The sequence below is a fragment of the Propithecus coquereli genome, unplaced genomic scaffold (genome assembly GCF_000956105.1).
Source record: "Propithecus coquereli isolate 6110/MARCELLA unplaced genomic scaffold, Pcoq_1.0 Scaffold172, whole genome shotgun sequence".
In the NCBI taxonomy this organism is placed as follows: domain Eukaryota; kingdom Metazoa; phylum Chordata; class Mammalia; order Primates; family Indriidae; genus Propithecus; species Propithecus coquereli.
Window position 1 is genome coordinate 5636564 of NW_012141858.1, and position 11617 is coordinate 5648180.

The window sequence follows — 11617 nt, forward strand, 5'->3', positions numbered from 1 at the left end:
TCTTAAATTATTATGCAAATATAATATTTATTATGGAAAGAAACAGTTTATTCTGTAGAGTATAAATGGATTATGATAGCCTAACTGAAATTTCTAAGGCAAGTATGTTCCAAAATTTTGATGGATTTGTAGTCTCTCTTTAAAAATTAATGATCTCAAATCTCAAACTGAATATCTGGTCTTTTGGAGCTTCTTTCTTCAAATCACAATCCCTATGAAATTTGGGGCCAAGAGGTATCCTAGAACAAGTTCTTCAGACCATTTGCTGCTTGTGTTCTTTTTTTTCGGAGACTTGACTTTATGTGAGGCTCTGCCACATCTGGTTTGGAGAGAATTCATTATCATGTTTTTGGTGTACATCCTTTTATTCCATTTTTTAACCCACGGCAGCTCTTAATGAAAAACAGAAAATCATTTTGTGTTTTCTTCTGAAGTATCTGTCAATAATAGATCAGGGTGCTTTCTAGTAGAATAGTGGTATAGTGACTGATTGCTGCCTTATCTTTATAAAAACTAAGGGATAATAGAAATTCTCCCAAGGAAAGACTGGGGAGACAATCCATTTGGATAATAAACACATCTGTATACAGTGGAATCCTAGTGTCCTCTGAGGCTTTTACAGCTTTAAATCTATTCTTATACTGTTGGTGACTCTGCTACCAGTAGAAAAGGCAATATGCTGATTGAAGAATCTTTGCTTTATGCTCATTTCCTTTTTTTTTTTTTTTTGAGACAGAGTCTCACTCTGTTGCCCTGGCTAGAGTGAGTGCCGTGGTGTCAGCCTAGCTCACAGCAACCTTGAACTTCTGGGCTCAAGTGATCCTGCTGCCTCAGCCTCCCGAGTAGCTGGGACTACAGGCATGTGCCACCATGCCCGGCTGATTTTTTCTATATATTTTTAGTTGTTCAGATAATTTCTTTCTATTTTTTTTAGTAGAGACGGGATCTCGCTCTTGCTCAGGCTGGTCTTGAACTCCTGAGCTCAAACAATCCGCCCGCCTCGGCCTCCCAGAGTGCTAGGATTACAGGCGTGAGCCACTGGGCCCGGCCTATGCTCATTTCCTTTGTTCTGAAATTAGGAGTAAAACCCACATGCCTGGAACCATACTTAAATGTTTTTCAGTATTTTAACTTCTTTAAAGGATGAATTAAGAATATTATTACGACATAGCTAGAATAATGTCTCAATCTGTGTTTACCAAATGCATTGAAACTTTTATTGAAACCTTTGAAGTTAATTGCATTGTATTTAAATTTTCAGCAATTAGATTTAGCTTGAAAATTGTTCAACTTGATTTACTCTTTTTGAAAGACATTAAAAACATCTCAGGTATATTCTAATGGTATTTATTGTTTGTGTGGGTCTTTTTATCTTTCCAGAAAAGATATTATTATGTACATTAACCCGGGGGGGAATTAAGACCCTAAATTTGAGGGTATTATCTGTATTTAAGAAGTGTCGTTATTGATTAAACGTTTTATATGTTTGAGTATAAATTTGGGGTAGTTGGTTCAGTTTTTGTCACAATCAGGAATAGTCATATAATATGTGTTTTACATGTTTAGAATGTAGAACTATCTTTGGCTGTTAATTGAGCCCATGTACTGTATAACTGAATCTTTTTTTATTTCTAGGATTTAGGCTTATTTTTTTTTTCCAGGGACTGAAGATTTATAAGTGAGAAACTGAAGGTTCAGAAAAATATTGAAAATGTGTCTAACCCTTACACCTTAAACTTAACCTCATGGGTGTGGCTCCTTTATAATAACATTTATCATATTGGTTAGACTCGGTGATTTGCTTACTGTAGTTATCTAAAGAGCCTCATTTAGAATACATCATATTCACATAATGTTAAACTTGATGATAGTTAACATTGTGGGTAAGACTCTACTACCCCTCATTTCATAGCTAGAAAAACAATGGACTACCCCAAATAGGCAACTTCTGCTTTGCACAGAAGTCTTTCAGTGTTCAGCGTTGTATCTGTGAGGAAAATATTTTAGAATTGATACAGTTTACTAAATAGTTCTATTTTTTTTTTAATAGGTAATGTGGACTGAACTACCATGCAAAAATTTCCATCTTCTTCTCTGTTGTGCTATTCTGGAATCAGAGAAGCAGCAAATAATGGAAAAGCATTATGGCTTCAATGAAATACTTAAGGTAGTTATTCTTTTAATTTAGATTTTAGTATTTTGGCTTTTCCCTCTATTTAGTGTCCTGATATACAGAACATTTCCTTAGATCATTATTGAATCTCCTGAGTAACTTAAATTGTATCAATAACACTTAATGCTAGGACTGACTCTGCGAGAATGAAAGTTCAACAAATACATATTGGCCAGTTATTTTTACCTGGCTAATTAGGAAGAAAAAGAAATTTAACAAATGCTCCTTTATGTAGTTTAGTGTTTGAAAAAGTAATTGTCTTTTGCGTATAACTTTGAGATAGCAGACTTGGGACAGCTGCTGGATTTAATGTTCCGTAAGCTTATTAGCTATTCTTAGCTTTAAAACTTGAAATAATCTAATGAAAGATATATCGCATTTCCTCCATATTTGTAGTATGTGAATATTTTTATTTTAAGGATTTTATCTGCACTAAATATAACTGGTGGTAAATTATATAGTAGAAAATAATAATGCTTTCAGTTTCAATTATCATTTTTATATTGTTGGTATTTTTTAGCATATCAATGAATTGTCCATGAAAATTGATGTGGAAGATACACTATGCAAGGCAGAAGCAATTTCTCTACAGATGGTAAAATGCAAGGTAAAAAGTGTTTCAGATAACTGCAAGATTTTTTGTTTGTTTTGGATGGGTTGAGGTCAAGAAAGATTTTTCTTCTTAGAAGTAAAATAAATGGCAGTTTTAACAAGTTGAGGGTAGACACAAATCATTGGCTGTCATTTTGTTTACCATTATAGATTTAAAGCACTTGATTGAAAACAGTTGACTAATTATGCCAGATAGGAAACATTTAATAATAAAGCAAAATGTAAAAATAGTGAAAATATTTCTATAACAATTAAAGAGGCTATAGAATTTAACCAAGCAATGATATGTTACATGATCAAACTAATGAATACAGAATAGGCTCTCATATTAAATATGTAGTATCTCCAAATAAAGACAGATGCTAATCAGGAATAATTAAATGAATAGTATTTAGTCTATGTCACTACATTTATATCAGTCAAGCTCTTAATTATTTCTAAAAACAAGGCAAAGTTGATATTATTATCTGAATTCAAGCTAGATAAGTATACTTTTGATGGTTTTGAGTTTGCCATTTGGTTTTTTTTTTGTTTTTTTTTTTTTAAGAGACAGGATCTCACTGTGTTGCTCAGGCTGGCCTCAAACTCCTAAGCTCAAGTGATCCGTCCCGCCTCAGCCTCCCAGCCAGAGTAGCTGGTACTATAGGCACTTGCCACGGTGCCTTGCTTGTGGCTCTTGTATTTTTGTAAGAATTCTTGTTTGGTCCTTGTATCATTTGTTCATGGATCCAAACAGTTGATTCAGTTCTGCAGATATTTATTTGATAGCTATTGTATTCTAAGACATTTCAGCCAGATACTTTTTACCTTTAAGGAACTTTTATTTACTAAGAGAGAAAGATAGTATAAATAAGATATAATATTATTATGAAAAGGAGAAAGAAATGCCAAATATTAGAAAACTGTATGTTTGTGGAAATGCTGAGGTAGAATGAAGAGTAACTAATTTGGAAGATATCTAGGAACCACTTACAAAAAAAAAAAGAAAAGGTGGTTAGGATTTCATTTGGAGTGAATAATGAAGTTTTGAGAATGGTACATGACATTTATACTGTTAGAACAAGTGTTGAGATTCTGGAATCAATGCAGTTTTAAACAGAAGTATTACTTTGTGATTATTTTTCCTCTCTAGTGAGTGATGGTTTTGTGTTTGTTTTTTTTCATATCCAGGAATTGCCACAAGCAGTCTGTGAGATCCTGGGGCTTCAGGACAGTGAAGTTACAACACCAGATTCAGACATTGGTGAAGATGAAAATTTTGGCATGACACATCCTACGTCTGCATTTCAGAATAACACCTTGCCCATGCTTACTGCCAGTGGAGCCAGAGATGACAGCCCAACACAGATACCAGTGTCCTCAGATGTCAGCAGATTAACACCTGCATGATCACTCTTCTTGCTTTTTTTTTTTTTTTTTTTAAGACACTTTGTTGCAATTCCTTTTCAAGTATTTGAAAGTTGGAAATTTAAAATCTTGGTATTGATCATGCTTTAAGGTTTATGGAAAGAAAATGTACTGATGTTCTTGCATTAAAGCTTTACAAAGATTTAAACTAATTATTTTTGTAGTTACTTCTACTTTTCGATAACATTCCTTAGTATTTTTATAGCCAAGTACATTTTATTTTCTTGCTGATGAACTGGAATTGGATAAATATTACAAGTGGATGAGTTGGAAATTATGCACTTTGAAAAACATTCACTTTGTTTACTCTAAGTTTAGTGGGTTTTGAATTTGATTAAATTAAATGTTGAGCCTTTATAGCGTTCAAAGCTGAGAAATTGTTACCTAGTAATGAAATTTTAAAAAAGGATTTGTTTTTTTCTATTGTTTACAACAATGCTCAGCTTAAATATTTATGCTGGTTGAATGTGATTTAAATTGGACATTTTCATCAATGCAATTTAATGTGTAGATAAAGAACTATTTCAACCATTAAGTGGATTGGCAGTATATTTTTTACATTGAACTTTTCTTCACTTGTATATAAAGACTATAAGTACTTATTTATGAGTATAAGAAAGGTTAGGCATATTTTCTTTAACTGAATAAACTTGACTATTGATTTATATAACCTGGTTTGCCAAAATTAATACATGGCTTCAATATGAGATCTTTTTCAAAACTATTTTCTTAGCATTTATTTCATGAGAACTACATTCAAATCTGTACCTGGTGTAATTTTAAAATTAATTGCTTGTATCTTCACTTTACTAATAATGTTTATTATCTTTCCTAATAGTGCATTAACTGAGTAATCAGGCCTTTAAATTTTTATAAAATACTCTTTGCAAAAAGCTTTTGTCAAAATTTCAAGATACTATCATGAGTCTCAAAATAATACTTTTTTGTATATGAATGAAGCTGTTGGTTTTACCATGCAGTATTGCATGATTTTAAGTTATGTAGAATTAACATAACTGATTACATTTTAATTGTGATTTGTTAACTCTTGTATATATTATTAAAATAAATTTGAAGTTGAAGTAGTGCTTTCAGTTAAATTATGCTTAGAAATAGTCTGCTAGTTCTTTATCAGAAGAAAAAAATCCAACATGAACCTCAGTACATCTCATATTTTTATGTGAATCAAATAAGCATTTGAATGAGTTATGGAAATGAGAAACATGACCCCTTTTTTATTTTTATGTTTTTAAATTGGAATAGATGGTAGGGGGTACAAATGGTTTTTTTGTTTGTTTTTTTACATGGGTAAATTATATAGTTGTGAAGTCAGGGCTTTTAGTGTACCCATCTCCCAAAGAGTGTACATTGTACCTGGTAGGTAATTTTGATGCCTCGCCATGTCTCACCCTCCCTCCTTCTGAGTTGCCAAAGTTTATTATACCAGTTGATATGACTATGTATACCGATCATTTAGCTCCTTTTATAAGTAAGTACATGTGGTATTTGTTTTTCCATTCCTGAGATAATTCACTTAGCATAATGGCCTCCACTTCCATCTCAGTTACTGCAAAAGACATTCTTTCTTTCTTTCTTATGCCTGAGTAGTATTCCATGGTATATGTTTATCTATATATGTGTGTGTGTATATATATGTCCACTTGCCAGTTGATGGACACTTAGGTTGATTCTATATCTTTGCAATTGTGAATTGTGCTGTGATAAGCATATGAGTGCATGTGTCCTTTTGGTATAATGATTTATTTTTCTTTTTGTACCACTACCCAGTAGTGGTAGGTCTACTTTTAGTTCTTTGAGGAGTCTCCGTACTGTTTTTATAGAGGTTGTACTAATTTATATTCTCACCAATAGTGTATAAGTGTTCCCTTTTCACTGTATCTGTGCCAACATCTGCTGTCTTTTGACTATTTAATAATGGTCAAAAGGTGGTATCTCATTGTGGTTTTAGTTTGCACTTCTCTGAGTATTGATGTTGCACATTTTTTCATGTTTGTATATCTTTTGAAAAATGTTCATGTCTTTTGCCCACTTTTTAATGGGGTTATTTATTTTTTTCTTGCTGATTTGAGTTCCTTTTAGATGCTTTGTCAAATATATAGTTTGCTAATATTCTCTCCAATTCTGTAGGTTGTCTCTTTACTCATTTCTTTTGTTGTGCAGAAACTTTTTAGTTTAATTAAGTCCTATTTATTTTTGTTTTTGTTGTGTTTGCTTTTGGGGTCTTAGTCATAAATTCTTTGCCTAAGCCAACGACCAGAAGAGTTTTTCCTAAGTTTTCTTCTAGAATTTTTACAGTGTCAGGTCTTACATTTAAGTCTTTAATCCATCTTGAGTTAATTTCTGTGTATTGTGAGAGAGAGGAAATTTCATTCTTCTGCATGTGGCTCTTCAATTTTCCCAGCACCATTTGTTGAATAGGGCTCTCTTTCCCCAGTGTATATTTTTATCTGCTTTGCATGATCCCTTTTGTAACTGAAAGCATTTTTCATCAGTGTGGAAGTGACCATACTGTTGCCTTGGAAGATAAAATTTTCTGAATAAAGCAACTTACTAAAATTGATGATACTAGTGTAAAGAAAAGGTCGCGCAGTTCCGAAATTATCCTATGAGTAGATTTTTTTTTTCCCCTAGAAAGTTAGGGAACCAAATGAACTTTTTTCCTAGTTGAGCATTAACTGACAATCATGACGGTAGAGCCATTAGATTTTATTTTTTAATATTATGTTTGTTATCTTTCATCAGTTAATAATGAGTAAGTCTATTCAGAAAAAGAAAGTAAACTGATCAAAAACTCAGCATCACTAGCCTTTCATTTCCTGCTATTCAGGAAATTGCTTGGAACATCTTGATGTCCTTGTTCTTCCTGGACAGTGGCTTTTTGGGAGTTTTTTTCTGCTATGTAATGTGATATCTACTTCAGACTTTTTTTAAATCTTAACATACTTAGTAAGTTGAACTTTTGTCAAGTTTTATTATAAAACTACTTGTTAAAATATAATTTTTACTAGATAATGTGAATCTCTAGCATATTTTTTGATATGGGATTGATGATATAGTGCTAAAGTCTTAATCAGTCCACAAAATCCAGTTAGCAAATACTGTGTAAACTTGAGCTATTGAGATTGCTGAAATACATAGTTGAGGTAAATTTGTTAGTCTAAGTTTTTAAAGATTTATTTCAGTTTTCAAAAGATGCTCTGTCTGCACCCTTATAACATGTACAATATGTGCTATATTATGTGATATTTAAAGTTGTTAAAATTCAGGTAGTTTCTAATTTTAAATGTTAATAGTACAGACAGTCTCCAACTTACAGTGGTTTGACTTGGGCTTTTTCAGCTTTATGATGATGTGAAAGCAACGCAGTCAGTAGAAACCATAACTTGGAGTACCCATACGACCAGTCAGTTTTTCATTTTCAGTACAGAATTCAATAAATTACATGAGATATTCAATGCTTCATTATGAAATAGGCTTTGTGTCAGATGATTTTGCCCAACTGTAGGCTAATATGTGTTCAGAGCACATTTAGGGTAGACTAGGCTAAGCTATGGTGTTTGGTAGGCTAGGTATATTAAATGCATTTTTGACCTAAGATATTTTCAATTCACGATGGGTTTTTTGGGACATAACCCCATCCTAAGTTGAGGAGCACCTATATTTTCAATTTTGGTATGAATCTGTGGGAAACATTTTTGCATTTAAGAGCCTCCCTATTTTGATAATTTCATGTATCTAAGATTCTTCATGTTTTTATATATTAGTAACTTTAGTCTTAGTGATTAGAAATTACATCTTTTTTGAACAGTAAGGAAACAGCCTTTTGGAATAGATAGTGATTCTTAACTTGACATTGCCAAGAGTTTTTATGGATACCAACTAATTCTTATGGGAAATTCAAATAATTATACATATTAAAGACAGTTTATGTAGAGTAACCCAAAATGTTTATTGAAGATCCTAGAATTTCACCTGACTTGTGTGCAGCTATATCCCAGGGTAATGTTCTAGCTTGAGCATCTTGGGGTTTTTGGAGGATGCACAACCCTCTTACTGTGGGTGAAGTCTTGTGTGCATGTTGCATATTTTTAAAGAGAGGTCAATAGTTTCTCAAAGCGTTCTCTGATTTTCCTCAAAAGCCAAGAACCATTGTTGTAAATTATTTAATGTGAGAATAGTAACAATGTGACTCATGCTAATGATTTTATGTGCTGAGCCTCCATTAATGAAAATATCTTCAGAATGTTCATTTCTGGATCTTTGGTCTGTATTTTCATAATACATATCTAGATTCCACTTCAGACCTACTGGATAAGAATCTCTGGAAATGAGATCAGGAATCTGCATTTTAACAGTCATCCAGGCGATTTCCTGAGTCCTACTGAAGTTACAGAACTACCATTATATATTGTATTTTATATGTTCATCTTTTGATTTATCATCAGGTAGACAAGTCCCTAAGTTTTTAAAAAGTTCCTTGATTTTAAAAGGTGGATTTGCTCTAGTTCTGGTTCAAAAGTCTCTTCTAGGAACTATCAGGAGTCTGGAATATCATATTTGCTTAATTGCTTCAATTTCTGTAGATAACATCAGAATGTTAGAATAATAGGAGGTAAGCTTATTAAGTATGCCTCTTCCTCTCAAATATCTGTATAGTATATTGCTGTATGTGCAAAAGATGACAGAGTGAAAACAAATTCCAGTAAGCTTAGCTGTGATCAATGAGCAGTACAGTTTGGCTCAGCTTTTTTAATTAAAAAGACTTATTAACTTCAGAGATGGACTTTTGCTCTGACAGTCAATAATAGATGTTTCCAACACACTTGTTTGGAGGCACAAGGGCCGGTATACTGCTTAAAAAATACAAATAGAGCTGTTTTTTGATGGCTAAGTGTATGGCCTGTTGTATAGGGACTAGATTCTCTTCTGTGAGCGTCACTGATCGCTTCACAAAGGAAATTGCTCTCCAGTGGAAGAACCATCAAGGTACCTTTTTTTTTTTAAATGAAAACAGCATTTTAATTTCTTAAAAAGCAAATCATATGAAAGTGCGTGTTGGCAGCTGTGGTATTTTTTTCAAAGAGAAGTGACTTAATACCTTCTGAATGTCAGCATTTGCACGGCATGCTGCAGTCGCTGTCAGGGCACAAGAATGGAGTATGCAACCAAAGACAATTTTGGCCACATGCTTTTTTATTAGCTAAATGAAGTGTTAAATGAGCCAAATGCAGTATTTGCTGACTAGGAGGTCATTAGAAAAGTTAACAAATAGTTGATATAAAGAGTAAATTGTTAAGTTTTCTGAGTGAAATTAACTACTTTTTGTGCTCTTAAGTAATGCTACGATAAACATAGATGCTCCTATACGTCCCCCTCTTTCCCTGCTAACGACAAAATCCAAGATTACATTCTCTGGTGCATGTCAGGGTGTAAAGAAGTGAAGTCTAAAACCTCAGTTTTAACTTGCTCAGTCTAAATTAAATTTCTGAATAACTTTGGAACAAATATTTATTCTTTGGTTAACAGAGCTTCTGAGGATTTTTATATAAAGGCTAATGGCCTTCCCAAAGGAGGAGAATCTCTTACGGTTCCCACTAGCATTCTTCACATTCTATTAACTAATAATAAAACTCTTCCTGTTTAGTATGACTTGCCAAAGTTTTATTGACCAGTGAAGTTAGAGGGGAAAAGAATCCTTTTCATTGACATTTCATACCTGAGAAGGGCTTCATAAACTACAGCTTGTAAAAAAGGTGGGTCTCGTCTTAGTAGAAGCACATCTCTTCTCAGGGAAGGAATTTAACGAATGAGAATACAAACAAATTGTCCAGGGCTCACATTGTCTGAAAGCATCACCATGGATTTAAAAAGAAAGAAAAGTCTTCATTGTTAAGCTTCTTTTAAAAACCTTAGAAGTTTCGCATATCTTAATTTTCTTTTTGCTTTCTTATCACTTTTTTGGTATCACTGACCCAAAGTTCCTTGGTCACAATTTAGTTTCATATCTATGTAAACACAAATAATGTGAGTTGTGTTGATAGGTGGCACTTTTAGACAACACAACTTGCTTTAGGTGCTTTTTTCTCAAGAAGTTCAAGGTGGCTTCAGGGTGGAGTCTGGATGCTTGGGTCACTTGATAAGGTGCTTTATATTCTTGCAAAGGATATAACATTTATCCTATAAACTCTGGGAGTCAAATGTCAGGAAAAAAATAGCCAGTTAAACTGATTGAATTGTTCATACTAGAAAATGTCCACTGTACTTGTGAATGTGAAACAGGTTAGACTATTTGGGTAAGAGCACAGATTTTTGAGTCAGTCATGGATTTGAGAGCTGGTTCAGTTGCTTCTCAGTTTTTTTGACCATCACCTCTCAGCTCTCAGTTTCTCGTCTTTAGGTAGGGATAATACCTCAGGGCTGGGCTGGGTGCGGTGGCTCACGCTTGTAATCCTAGCACTCTGGGAGACCAAGGCAGGAGGATCCCTTGACCTCAGGAGTTTGAGATCAGCCTCAGTAAGAGTGAGACTCCATCTCTAAAAAACAAAAACAAAAAATAGTTGTGAAGAGTAGATATAAAATGTTTGATGTGGTGCCTGGCATGATTAGGCATTAATAAATGCTACCATTATGATTATTTGATGGCAACCAAATAGATAGTCACAGATCATTTTTTTTTTTAATTTTAAAACTATGTGGTTTGCTTTTCCTCCCAAAACATACTATCCTGTAGCAACAGTCTTGAGGCACCCTTTGGTTTGTTTCCTATTGACTGAGGTCATTTCGATTTCAAATCTGAACTGTGCATTCTGGTTTCATCAAAGCCACTGCCTCACTGACCCTAACATAAATCACTATACTGTTTGCACTTCAATTTTATCTTTTTCAAATTGGACTTAAATGTGCTTGCCTTTTATTCATTCTCCCTTAGTAAAGGTGGTTATAAAAATATAATGAGAACACAACTGTAAGATATATCTCATATTTTGCTCATTAATGAAATCTGATCATTCTCAAGTCAACAATCGCAAAAATTGAAAACGAGATATGTCTGCATTAAGCATTTTTAGTAATATGGGAAATACAGTGTCTATTTGACAGTCAATGAACATTTTATTAGGGAACAGATTGATGCTTAAGGTTGTGGGCAGCTGTTTTTGGTTATGCTTCAACATTAGGTCAGTTCAGTCAGACAGACTCCGATACCAAATTGTCCTGCTTGATTTAATTTCAGATTATATTGTCTAGATGTCTGGATGGTTGACACTACCTCCATGCAAAGTTCAAGTCCACTTAATCTTTGTTTATACTTCCTTCCCCTCTAAATGATGGACATGTAGTATTTAAGGGTAGTCAATAGGAATAAATACACTTCCATTATGTCAAACACCTTCACCTGTTGCAATA

General features: G+C 33.5%; 1 protein-coding gene across 1 annotated transcript in view; it reads left to right on the plus strand.

The window, feature by feature from the left end:
• Positions 1-4622, plus strand: part of TBC1D15 (TBC1 domain family, member 15) — a 74628-nt gene extending 70006 nt beyond the window's left edge. Inside the window, exons 16-18 of the mRNA XM_012642022.1 lie at positions 2051-2167; positions 2694-2780; positions 3956-4622. Of these exons, the coding sequence (XP_012497476.1) occupies positions 2051-2167; positions 2694-2780; positions 3956-4174 (423 nt within the window). The 3' untranslated portion in view covers positions 4175-4622. The remainder of the gene's footprint in view (positions 1-2050; positions 2168-2693; positions 2781-3955) is intronic.
• Positions 4623-11617: the final 6995 nt, after the last annotated feature.